The 12,935-nt window shown below is 54.6% G+C and overlaps 1 protein-coding gene across 1 annotated transcript; it reads right to left on the reverse strand.

The window, feature by feature from the left end:
* Window positions 1-897: 897 nt before the first annotated feature.
* Window positions 898-12,716, reverse strand: BAIAP2L2 (BAR/IMD domain containing adaptor protein 2 like 2). Its single transcript, XM_075077103.1, has 14 exons — window positions 12,496-12,716; window positions 11,435-11,510; window positions 11,035-11,121; window positions 9,873-9,934; window positions 9,217-9,288; window positions 8,491-8,607; window positions 7,939-8,085; window positions 7,305-7,457; window positions 6,905-7,043; window positions 5,940-6,165; window positions 4,902-4,973; window positions 4,381-4,561; window positions 2,509-2,549; window positions 898-1,712 (listed from the first exon to the last, which is right to left on the reverse strand). Exons 1-14 carry the CDS (start codon window positions 12,532-12,534, stop codon window positions 1,637-1,639), a joined length of 1,488 nt encoding a protein of 495 aa, XP_074933204.1. The 5' UTR covers window positions 12,535-12,716; the 3' UTR covers window positions 898-1,636.
* Between the last annotated feature and the right edge of the window lie 219 nt (window positions 12,717-12,935).

Below are 12,935 nucleotides of genomic sequence, written 5' to 3' on the forward strand. Positions count from 1 at the left end.
AGAAGGACAGAGAAGCGCTGGCATGGTTCTGCAAGGCACGCGCCCAGCAGAGAGCAACGACAAGGTGGACTGGTCGAGGAATCACTGCTGTACATGGGTTGAAGGGTGGGATCCAGCCCACCCCGGCAGCTCACTAGCCACCCCCACGCCAAAATGAAATTCCTCAGCAGCTGTCACCCAGGAGGGTGTCTGGTGGGCGCCAGGGTCAAGCCAGTCTCTGGCCATGCATGGGGGAAACCTGTTTTACTTCCAGGGAGGGGGCCAGGACTTGCCCTAGGCAGGATTTTGGGCAGTGGGAAGGGACAGGCCCGGGCTGTAAAACCCCAAAAGCCTTTCAGTCCCCATTACTGTGCCTTTCTGGTGGCAGGGCGGGGGGGCCTGCAGGGGCTTTGCAGCACTCGCGGCTGGGGTTTAATTTCTATTAAGGCGGCTAATCAGCTAAAGCCCTGGCTATTGCTCATGCTCCCTCCCTTGCCACCTCTCCCTTTGGCCCCTGACAGTGGGGCCAGGCTGGTGGGGGACCCACGGGCCCCTGGGGGACCTTTCCCTCCCACACCGAGCCACCCTGGGGCACCCCTGAGGCTCAAAGCCTGGGTGAGGAGAAGATGGTGGGCAAGGCCTGCCTGTGCATGGTGGCCAGGAAGTGGGGGTTTGCTGCCCTCCTGTGGCATGACAGCTGGAGGGGGCCCGGTGTGGCTGCCAGTGGGTCATGCAGCCCTCCTGGTGCCGCCATGTCCACCCTGGGCCCCTGGGCTGGTGGTTGCCCTAGCCTGAGCCATGGCACTGTGGCGTTCAATGCCCCAACCATGGGCAGCCATCATGGCACCAGAGCTGATGGGAACCCATGTCCTCCTTCCCCTGCATCCTCTGACCAAGGTGACGTCCCAGCTGCTGGGATGGCTACAGAAGCAATATTCTCCATTTTATTAAAAAAAAAACCAACCCAAATCTTTTCTGCAGGACAATAGCAAAGGAGCAAGGCAGCAGCACTGGGCACTATCACTTGCCCCTGCCTTGCCCCAGGGCTGCCCAGCAAGGGAAGGGGCTGCACCAGGAGTGAGAAGGGGCAGATGCTGCTACAGACACAGTTGCCAAAGGGGGTCGGGAGCAGAGACCTGCATGCTGCAGACCCTGTCAGACGGACCACATCGCTGGAAACTTTCTTGTGACCTCTTCCCTTTGGGGTTCATTCTTCTGGTAGCAAAGGGACTGATCGCCAAGTGTCCTTTTCTGCCCACAGCAGAGCTAACAAAGTTTTGCCTTCCTCATCCTGTTAGCACTGCCCCATGTTGCAGATGATCTTACCCATCCATCCCTCCACCTCCCAGACCAGCAGCATCCCCTCTCCCAGGCCACCCGCGCCAGCAACACCAGACTTCTCCCACTCAAGTACAGTAACATCACAGGGAGGGGTGACAGGGGGCAATCCAAAAATAGCAGCAGGGATCTGCTGCTGGCTAAAGCACACCAGACAACCAGGCGAGACAGGCCCCCATGACTCGGAGGGAAGGGGGGGGAAAAGAGAGGTTACTCTGTAAGTGGTAGCACGAGGTTGCTGCCCAGCCAGGGGACATGGCCCATCACTTGTATGCCTCCCCCTTCCCTGCTGAAATTCTCTGCCGTTCACAGCCCCACTTCATCGGATGATGGGTGCCGAGCGGTCGTTGGTGACCGTGGGACGCAGCTTGACTGTGGCAAAGGGATTGGTACCTCTGGAATAGGAAAGGAAACAGGCAACCATCAGGAAATCTGACCAAGCAAAGGCTATTTAGTCCTGCCGGACAGCCACCTCCATGCCAAGGAGGAGAGCGTGGTAAAGCTGGCTGCTAGGTATGTTTTCTCCCTCCTTAACACACCCTGCTGCAGGTTCCTAAGTGGCCTCCCTTGGGCCCTCCTCAGGGCTTCTCACTCTCCCTCTTCCATAGGATGAAGAAGGGACACTAGCATCAGGCTGTCCCTTGCGGTAGCACTCTACACTTGTGGTCCCAACCCTCCAAGCAAGGACTCAGGGAGCAGAAAGAGGCCACAGCACCATGCCAGAAACATGGAGACACCAACCCAGCTGCAGGGGGAAGGAAAGCAGGGATTTATGTCAAGTCTCATCTCCACAAACCTGACTCATCAAAGCTGAAAGCCACATCCCTTATGCCTCAGCTCTTTCCAAGCAGGCAGAGCTGCACAAATCATGTAGCTCCACGCTCAGGCTGCAAGCTGCGATTGTGGCTCTTCCAAGATGAATCAGAAGGAGCATTCAGGTCTGGCCATCCACTCAGGGTGCTCAGGTCCTACCTCATATTACCAGAGGTAGGAGAGAGCCTTTCCAGTCAGCCAGAATGGCCCAGCTCTGTGGGCCCACCTCCTGTCCTGGAAGGTGGGTTGTGCATTGCTTTCCTTCAGACACTTACCTGTTTCTCCCAAGTATTATAATCCAAAAGATTAAATAATAATAGTATTGCAATAATGCCCCCTGTCTGATGATTCCAGAGCACAGCTCCATGCCTCACTCACCGTGGGAAGAGTTCAGGGGGCTTGTCAAATACTCTTGATTTCTGCAGTGAAAAGAAAGGCAGGAGTGAGTGATCCAGGGTGGAGAGAGGAATGGTGAGAAAAAAGCGGGGCAGGAAACACTGCACACACAGAGGAAGATTTCACAAGATGCTTAAGTGAGCTAGGAGCCCAAGTCCTATTAACGGGGCTCTGATTTCTTATTCATTCAAACTTTGCATAATCCCACAAATTCACTGCTACAGCTAACACCCTGATTTCTGTGGTGGTGCTTGTCCCTGCACCACAGGGTCCTTATTCCCCTAGGACACCTCCCTTTGTCTTGGGGAAGAAAGGAGATGCCTCAGATTCCCGAAGTGTCATGTGTGAAGAGCACAGCAAACAGTGACAGTCTGAGCTACATTTCACCCTGCCAGCACAGCCAGAGATGCCCCCCTCACATTGCCCACACACCCTGGCAAAGAGTTTATCATCAGTCCCTTCATATGCTTCCTGCATCCATGGGGAACTCAACAACTGTAGTGCTGCACCCTACCCTACACCACATACTGCTTAAATGTGGACCAACCTGATGGAGAAAGATGGACCTAGGCCCTGTGGCCCTTATTCTTGGCCAATAGGTAATGAAGCATCAGTGACAACTGGCCTGCTAAATTTTCTGTAGCTGGTGGCAGACAAGAAAGCCATGCGTGGCTATCTGTGTTCCATCTGGGAAGTCAAACACATACCCATTTGCTGCTGGCTGAACTGGAGAATGTCTTGGGCAGAAGTTTAGAGCAAGTCTGAGTCTTCCAAAACTTCTAATGAGGCTCAGTTTCTCTGCCATGGTACTCTAAATGTTCCACATGCTTCATTGCTCAATCCCAGGCCTATCCCTACACCTTAGACCCAGGACCAGATGAGAACCAGTGACCCAGAAGAGGGTGATAGGCTGCAGACCCTGTTCCCCTCTCTGTTGTGTAGCCTGAGACTCCCTGAAACCAGAGCAGGACATGAAGGGAAAAAATAGTAATTAAATGTTACATTTTTCAGTCCTTTGAGCCATCCAGTTGCTTGCAACCTCGCACTGGACTGGAACCAGTGACCACAGATGAGGCTTCCCAGCCTCCTATGAGACTGAGCAAGTAAATGCCCCACAGGCAGCACTGTCCTTCCCTCTCCCAAGTTCCTCATCTTTAACTGTTCTCAACTTTAACTTTGACTGTCCTCACCCATCAATTCCCCACAGCTGGAAGCAGTGATAAGTGGAGCCATAAGCCATGGGTCAGACACAGCTTGCTCTAAAGCCCTCCAAAATGGCTGCGCTCTCAGCCTTTGCCCCTAGCTTTTACCACAGCTGTGACTTTAACCCAAACCTTGCTTGAATTTAGAAGAGGAGCCTTACAAAACTCCTCTCCATTCTCTCAAGGGAGAAGGAGGATGGCATCTCTGTTAGCTGGTCACTCCCTCCCAGCTGAGCCTGATCACTCCATAGTCCTACTATTAGCAGAAAGAGGTGCTGCCTTGGAGCCACCAGAAATCAGGCTGGGAGGTCATGGAGAAAAGGACTGAAGTGAAGGGTCCCTGGTAAGCAAAAAGAGAGAGAAATGAGGAGGGCAGGGGCAGAAAAGCACTGCCTTGTGGGAGCAAAGCCAGGCACTGTGGATCTACACACACAAGGCTGACTGGCAGGGACCACCATGACATGGAGGCATGTGAAGAGACTGGGTGAGAAAGGCCAGGGCTAATAGGATTCCTTAGCTCAAGGGAGGAGGTCACACACCAAAATCTAGAGGTGTTTTTCTTTCTCAACAGGCCAATGCAGAAAAGGTGTGCCTTTGGGGATGAAAGTCAGGCATTCCACACACAGACACCAGTCTCTCCTCCTGTCCTCACCTTGGAGCCAGAACTGACAGGGGCGGCCACCCCACTCTGGTGACTACTGGCACCCACTGAGAGGGGAGGTGGGTTCAGCAAACTGGGCTGGGCAGTGACAGGCCAGTATTTGCTAGAGGAAGGAGTGCTGGGATGGTCCAGGATGTCATCCATACTGTGACTGCTTCGCAGCGGGAAGGACCTGAGCAAGAGAAGACAGTGGGGTGAGAGTCAACAAGCAAGGGATAGGGAGAAGCTCAGGTGCTAGCCACAATGTGTATCGGTGGGATGTCTCTGGAGAAAATACACATGGTTTGAACTGGCCTAGTCACAAGTGTCTTTGAGAAGATATTGCATGTGTTAGGAGAGCCATCTAGGGTAAGCCTGTGAGATCTCAGGGCACAGTGAGGCTCTCAGCAGATGCTCCAGCATGGGAGTACTGCAGCTCTCCACAGGACACACCCCAGACAGGCACCCCAGTGCTGTTAGTGACCTACCAGGAGCCACTTCAGCTCCTGCCTGGCCAGTTGCTCTCCTGTTACCTGGTGGCTGGCTCCTCCATCTCCCTTGCATCCTCCAGAGGCTTGACATAAGCTTCAGGGAACCAGCCACATCTAGGGCACAGAAGCAGAGATGAATTGGGTCCAGGCTGCCATGCTTTGTGGTTCTTCAGATCCAGCTACCCATTACTCCTGATCTATACCCATCCCACGCCTCAACCAAGCCGCTGCTGCCACTACATGTGACAGGGTTTAGGGTTTCTGGACATCTTTCACCCCTAGGCGGGGCACGGGGTTATCGCAAAACAGTCCTTGAGCTTGGAGCAGGACTCAATTATCTCAGAGGCTGTGCAAAATGCCTGCTACCAGGAGCAACGCTGGTGCAATCCAGGACCAGATGCCCCAACGGAGCGTGGTTGCCAAGGCCAGCACACAAGGAAGCTGTAGAAATCCCTCCTTCTCAGGGCAAAGTAACTCCACTCCAGAAACCCCCCAAAGAGAAAGGCACTGCTTTAGCTCAACTCACATCTGAGTGTGAGCTTCCCTGGAGAGCATGGTGCAGGGATGCTGTGTGGAACAGGGCAGGTTTTGCACACACGTTGGCCAGCAGCGCTACAGGGAGTAATTCAGTAAGTGCTGGGTGCAGCAGTTTCCATGCCCTGTCTGTGCTGGAGGGTGCGACAGCAGTTGTGGTGTGAGCTGAGAAATGCCAGGCCTCTCAGGTAACTCCAGCAGTTCATGGACCTGAGCTGGGTCCCATGCCAGGAGCCAGTCATGCAAGCCAGGAGGGGGGTCACTGCATCCCTGGCTCCTCTACCCAAAGCCCCTGGAGCTTTCTCAGGCAGCTCATCCATGCTTACTCTGCCCCACTGCATCCCCTCGGCTTGGAGAGCCCCCGTGCTAGGAACAGCCCACCACCAAGGCCGTGGCAATGTCCCACCCATATGGTGGGTGAGACACAGTGCCCAGGCCATGCCAGGAGGGGAGGGGGAGATAATTTCAGACTGAAGCCTCCCAGTTCCAGACCCAACAAGCCTGCATCAGCCTGCCAGGCCAATTTACACCACCGAAGTCACGTACGTGGATGAGCCCTCCAGCTTGCCATACAGCCAGCCATTCTGCGCATCTGGCATCAGCACCGTGATGACATCACCGGGGTCAAACCGTAGCAGGGTCCGGTTGGTGCCCGACACATGGGGTACAATAGCCTGCACTCTTGCCGTGCCACTCCTCCTCCTGCCTTCGCTGCTGCTGCTGGCCTCACCAAAAGAACCCGAACGGGAGATACGGCCAGTAGGGAGCAAACCTGCAGGGAGGCATCAGAGGGTTCTGCAGTCCAGCATCCTCCTGCAAGACCCACTCTGCCTTGAAGGGACCAGTGCTTCCCCAGTCAAGTAATTATCCTAGAGGTGTAGATGGCCTTTCTCTGCAGGCAGAGAGCAGGGCAATCTACTCATGCTGAAACCACTTACTTTGCACTATGTCCTCTTTGGCCAGATGTCTAGGGCACAGGCACTGCCTGCTAAATGACTGGCTGATGTCCCTCTTCCCAACCCTGCTAGAGCAACTAAGAATTTGGGTCATTTTCATCTCCCCTTGCCCTTTTTTTATTTAAAACCATTTAAGCTGAAATTTTTCAGGAAGGAAAAGCAGGTGAGACGTGAGGTAACTGGCTGGGTTTTGTGGGGCAGAGTAATGTTTAATCTGGTAACACAAGGGAAGGTGCATTACCAAAATGGGAGCTCCAGTAAGAACCAGCCCTCATTGTTCAAGAAGCCTTGAAAATTGCACACCTGTGGGTTGGCCCCTCACACAGCCAGCCAGGAAACCTGGCCTTCTCCTGGATGGACTCTGCTCTGAAGGTTGTGCTCACCCCCTGCTTCATTCAGCCCTGCCCTCCTCAGTTCCCATATGCACTGTCCTCTCACCATGCCCAGGAACATGGTCTGCTAGAGTGGTGGTCCCCCCACCAAACCCAACCCTGTTCCCAGAGAGGCCCAACCACTGTATCTCCCCACAGCATTGCTCCCAGACATGGGTCATACTGGCTGATGGTGTCCTCCGCAGTGGCCACCTGGGAGGATCTGGTTGAGGAGACGGTCTCGTTTCTGAAGGCTCTGGAGAGAAGATGCTGGATCTACTCCCAGTCATGGAAGAGGCAAATTCCCCAGGGGGTCTCTGGGGCTGTTGGAAGGAAAGGAGGCTGAATCCACAGAGGCTGCATCAAGTAGGAGATACTCTGAGAGATACCCAGTCCCTTCTCAAAAAGACAAATTGAGCATGTTCCCCCATTGCAGCTCATACACTCTTCCCTTCATCTTGGCCAGGAAAGGCCATGGAAGCTGGACAAGGCAGCAGGTGCCATGGTCAGCCAAGGACTGGCCTTGCCCTGCAGCTTGAAAGGGGCAGCTGCAGCCTTGCCACAGCTGTCTGCGAGCTCCTCACCATCTCAAGGTGGATGGGGGTGAGCTGGCCCGATGGATATCCTTCGCCATGGGAGGCCACGAGAAGCCCCTGTGAGTGGCTGTTTGAGGGGTTGCGGCTGGCCTCCAGCTGCTCTTTCCACTGCGGCGCCTTGGTCTGGATCACACCCTGGGCCTGGGGAGAGAGAGAAGAAGAGGGGGTGATGGGGAGGGCAGAAGAGCTACAGAGGGAGCCAAGGGCTGCCATGTGTATTAGATTAGGGACCAGGTCCTCCCACAATTGCGTTTGTGGGAATGGATAAACAGAGGCCTGTAGGAGTGAATTTCTAGGATGGCATCCTCCAGCAGAGACTCTGTGGTCCCATTGACCCTGCCTTAAACACCTACATTGCCCTTCCCTCTCCCACTGCTCACTCACCCAACTAACCCCATGTCAGCACCATCCTCAGCCCTGGCCATGCTCTCCCAGCCTAGTACAGTCACCCTGGACCCCTCAGCAAGACATGAAATAGAGTTCCCTGCCCAGTCCTTGCAGAGATGCTGTCTTCACCCAAGGTGCAGCTCAACCCTGGCTCCCTACTGCCTGCATGCCCCACCTCCAGCCATGTTGCCTGCTTCCCCAGCTCCATCCCCCAGCATGCCAGGGCCATACGTACCCTGCTGTAAAACTGGAGGAGAGTGTTGTAGAGCATCTGGTGCTTTTCAGCTAGGAAGCGGTAGCGACGTTTCTCCTCCAGTTCTGCCTCCCTCTGGCTCTCAGAGACAAACGCCTGCATCTCCGAGCGCAGTCGCATCACATTCTCCTGGGCCAAAGGGGAAAGAGGGAGGAAGGGATCAGTGTAAATCCAGCAGAGTGGGCTCACACATGGCAGGGGAAGGGGTGAAACAGGTCATTGTGTCTACCAGCTTCCCAGTCCACTTGCAGTGCTGAGGCAGCACAGAGGAACTAGAGCAGAGTACCAGGAACCAAGTCCTTGCTTACTGAGGCTTGCTAAATGAGGCAAGGGCTTGGCAGAATTGAGCACCACAGGTCAACAGCACCCTGTAGAAAAGGAGTTTCCTCCTTTCTAGATAAGCCTGCTGCCTTTTGAACATTGGGAACAAACCCCTGGATTTTAAAGAGGACAATGTTTCTCAGAAATCAGTCCTGGCTCCAGGTAAATCATCCAGTTCTTTTTCCAACTCCCCTTCCTCCGATTGCTGCTCACCTTCATCTCCCGGACATTTTTATCACGGGCCCTCTCCCTTCTCCACAGCTCTGCCATGCACTTATCCAGGTTGGTGGCTCTGCGCTGGTACTCCAGCTCATACTGCTTCTGGCTTTCCTGCCAGGAAGAAACCAGGCAGGGTGAGGAACTGGAGACCCAGCCACACTGTGATGCAGCAAGGGTCCAGCTCTGACGGGTGGTAGAGCATCTGAGTCCCTCTGTGAAATCAGGCTTCATCTGGACCTCTTATAAAAAGTCTTTCTTTACCTTTCTTTTAATTTTGAAGGGCCCCAGAGTCTAATAAGCCTCAAGATCTCAGGAGCGAAAGCTGGTACCCAGCTCTGCCACCACTGGGAGCAAGACCCAGGCCTCTGTTTCCCTCCATGACACTACCCACCAGCATGGGCCACAATGACACAGGACCCACACCCACGTAAAGGCTATGGATCAGGGAAGCTGGGAACTCTGCTTTTGGGATGCCAAGTCTCTCAGCCCTGTTGAAGCATTTGGCAAGTCACGCTGCACAAAGAAGAACAGTTGGCTGCCCTCGTTAGCCCTCCATCATCAGCCAAACTAGGGGCACTTTGGTCCATGATGAGAGAAGAAGATAAGGCCCCCTAACTCCTGCTGAGTAAAGCCAAGGAAACACCTCAAGTGTTCAAGTGAAAGCCCTTGGGTAGAGGGAAATGAGGAGGGTTGAAAAGGAGAAGTGAGTTCATCACTCACACTGATGAACTGCACATCCATTTTGGTGTTCTTCTCCATGTGCTGCAGCAGATCCACATGGAAGGTCTGAGCCTGGAAAAGGCGGAGAAGCCATCACCTTGGTCCCTTCACCACATGGAGTGAAGGGGCAGCTCCCAAACCCCACAGAGCTAGCAACTCCTTTGCCACCTGGACCCCATACAGAAGCCAGAAATAGGCACGTTAGCATATGCCCAATGCAACCTGGGTGTCAGCACTCAGCACCCACCCGGCCATTAACCCCCGAGCTTCAGCATGGGCACAAACAGCAGTGTCTGGAAGAGCTCGTATCCCCTCTACTTCTGTCCTACCACTGCCACCCAGGAAAAGAGAGGACAGCCTTGCCACATCTTCAGAGCCAGGCATTACTCAGCCTACTGCGCACCTGCCACCGTGCTTGTGGAAAGGCAGTGACAGACCACCAACAGCACCAAACATTGAACAACAGCCAGGCTTTGGACATGCCCGCTCTGTAACACACCTCTGTCACATGCAGTAGGGACAGCAGGGAGGCAGGCACCTGCCAGCAGGCATGTCAGAGGGTGGCAGATGGGGCAAATCGGGCAAATGCCAGCATGCTGTGGTTAAGGAAGTCCCCTTTTTCCCCACCTGCACCAGCCCCCAGGAAAACCACTCACCACAACTTCCAAATCAGAGCTCAGGCGTCTCTGTGTGTTGGACATCTGCATCAGAATTTCACCTTCAGGGAAAGAGACAGGAGAAGGTGGAAAAATCCCACGGCCATTTCCTTGTGTACCCAAAGAGGCAAACCAGTAGCATACGACTCAGGCTGCTATACAGGTGTGAAAGTCCAACAGATACCGCAATGTAGTGCTCTCTGCACCTTTCCTCCCCAGGGCTCAGCTCCACCACCACTCCCCAGGCACTGCCAATGTGGGGTTGCTCCAGCCCATGAACCCGCCAGACCAGCACTCTGCTATAGCCCGTGGTGCCGGTAAGCAGCCCCGGCTCTGCCATGGGCTCTGCATGCTGGGTTTCTGCTCTGCCGCAGCCCCTACAAGTCCCGTTTTCACCCCCAGTTGGCACCCCAGCTATGGTACACGGTTCTGGCTGTCCTGCAGGAAAGTAGCAACAGCACCCACTGCTGATGCTGTGTGCGGGCCTGCTTCACTGGTGTTGGCATTATGAAACCATGAAGGGAAGAAACCGATGACAGGGAGGGAGCATAAGAGTGAGCTGGGTGGTGCAGATGATGGTAGGAGACTGCAGGAGGGACACATCTGCTGGAAGTTTTTTACTGAAATGGTAAATATCAGAGCAGTTCCCTGAACATATTTTCAGCAGCCATCATTAGGCTGCAGAATTATTTGTGCTGTTGATTGTAAATCCCTTGGCTCCGAGCTGCTGTTTCAGCTGGCTGCAGGCTTAGGAGGACAGCACCCCATCAGCTGCTGTCAGTCCATGCTCTCTGGCTTTTCCCTCACACCTCCAAGGAGCAGCAAAATGGTTTCTCCAAGAGGAAAACTTCAGCTCTCAGGGCGGGATGCCTCAGCAAGGACTGGTTTCCATAAGGGGTATCTTGCTGGAGGCCCCTCCCAGGAGCTGGGCTTATTGATCTCAGAGATACAAAGGAGAGTGCTGAGGCCTTGGGGTATATTCGAGGATACACAATAAATTTGACTTTTACTGCCTGGACGGGGCCTGGTGCTGTGAGACACCATTTAGAGGAGCTATCTTCCTTCCCCCAGTACCTGGAAAGGGACTAGCTAAGGGGGAAAGCCAAAAAAAAGGTAACTGTGGCTCATCACAGGACAGAAGATAGCAAGCAGGAGACCTTACCCAGCACATGTGAGGTGGAGCTCTGCAGTGCTTGCTCCCCAATCTTCTCGATCGCCTTAAAATACACCTCAGCTGCATTGGATAATGCTGGAGGAGAGGAGAGGGGAGGTAAGGATCTGGCCTGCCTTTCCACCATCACCAGCCCCAGCAAGCAGCACACAGGATAGCCACCCCTGGTAGATCGCCTGTAGGCAAGGGCACCCCCCCTTTCCCCATCTGTGCCTAATAACAGCAGCGGGTCCTGGAGCAGGAGAAAAGTGAGTAAGAGCAGCTGAGGACGTGCCATGGGGGACCAGAAGCCTGGCCCTGGGTGACAGCAGTCCCTCCTGATGCGCAGTGGATACCCAGGATGGATGCAGCAGCATGATCTGGAGCCTGGGCCATGCAGGACCACACTCACCATGGAAGGCACGCAGGTAGTTATTCCCCAGGTACACCAGGTTCTCCAGCGCAGGGTTGAACTGCTCCAGGATACTCTGTGGCCAGGCAGAAGCACGTTAATGCCAGTCTTCCCCACGCCCCAGAGACCACAGCAGGTTGATGTGCTCCCACTGCGGTTCAGCTGGGCACAGCAGGGACCCAGAGAGCTCCCCCAGCCATGATGCTGGATGGCTGTGGTGATGTACAGCCATGCACAAAGTCAGCTCCCTGCACTGGAGGCAGCTGCGACCTTTGGCTGCCCTGAGTCCTCTCCAGCCAGCCAGGAGAGGTGTAATGCCAGAAGGCAAGGTAGCTTGCTAGAGAGCAAAGTGGTCACCTGAAGATGGCTTTCTGCTAAGGCCCCACATCTGCTGCAGGCAGGGAGTAACTGCAAGGGGATCTGAATAGTGTTTCCCCTCACCCCTGTACCTGTTGGCATGAGGGCCACTGCTTATTTTCCAGGCACGAGCACGACTTTTTCCTGGCCAGGATTTGGAGCACTGCCAGAGTCAGCAGCTTGCTAAGAGAATGGGTGGACTGCATCAGACCAGCCCCTCCGCTCTTACCTGCTGTATGTATCAAAGGTGTTTATCGCCTACAGCAGAGAAGACCAGAGGCTGGAATAAGCAATTCCCCCTTCTCCCAGCCCTCACCACCTTGGTGCAGCACCGGCGTGCATAGGGAAGTGGTCGTGAGATCAGACTGCTCTTTCCAGCAAAGGGGAAAACAGCTGACTGAGCTCCAGCTTCCCACCGGCAACAAAGGCTTGTCACCCTTCATTAACATGTTCTGCATCCAAACCACACTGGTTGCCTGGTTCCTTCCTGGATCTGCCTTAAGAGCCACACCATCCTCCCCTCCAGCCACCTGCTCTGAAACACAGCCCAGAGCCCACAGGAGCTGCTGCAGTTCAGCCCAGGGATGGATCCAGCCCTCAGCTGTACCCCCTTCAAGGGAGCCTGTTGCAGAAAACAGCTCTTCTCCTCCCACCCTCACGTCTGCCCTAGGCAGACAGGAGCAGCCTCTGGTGTCAGCACTCACCTTATAGATGGAGATGGTGGATCTGAAGGACAGGTCCATCTCCAGAGTCTTTTCTCTCCCTCACGGAGAAGCAAGGAGCAAAGGAGAGCACAAGGTGCTATACTGGCCCAGAGGACTCTGCTTCTGCACAGCCAGCCGGTTGGAAAGAGCCAGTCACTGGAGAGGTAGGACAGCAGGAAGAAACAGACGTGGTACAAAGGGAGTGGAGCACTGCTGGAGTTTAATAATTCACCAGCCGAGGGGCTGGAAATTGATCTCTGGAAGTAACTGGACTCTGGGGAGAGAGGAATCCTGTGACAGCCAGCAAGGGCATGTGACCGCCCCCTTGAATTATTGATTGCCAGCTCGCTACCCAGCTCTCCCTGCCCTGACACCTGCAGAGCCAGCCACCTGCCAGAGCAACCGCCTTACGGCTCGCTGCTCCATCACTGCCACCGCTC

Source organism: Phalacrocorax aristotelis, chromosome 1, assembly GCF_949628215.1.
Source record: "Phalacrocorax aristotelis chromosome 1, bGulAri2.1, whole genome shotgun sequence".
NCBI lineage: Eukaryota > Metazoa > Chordata > Aves > Suliformes > Phalacrocoracidae > Phalacrocorax > Phalacrocorax aristotelis.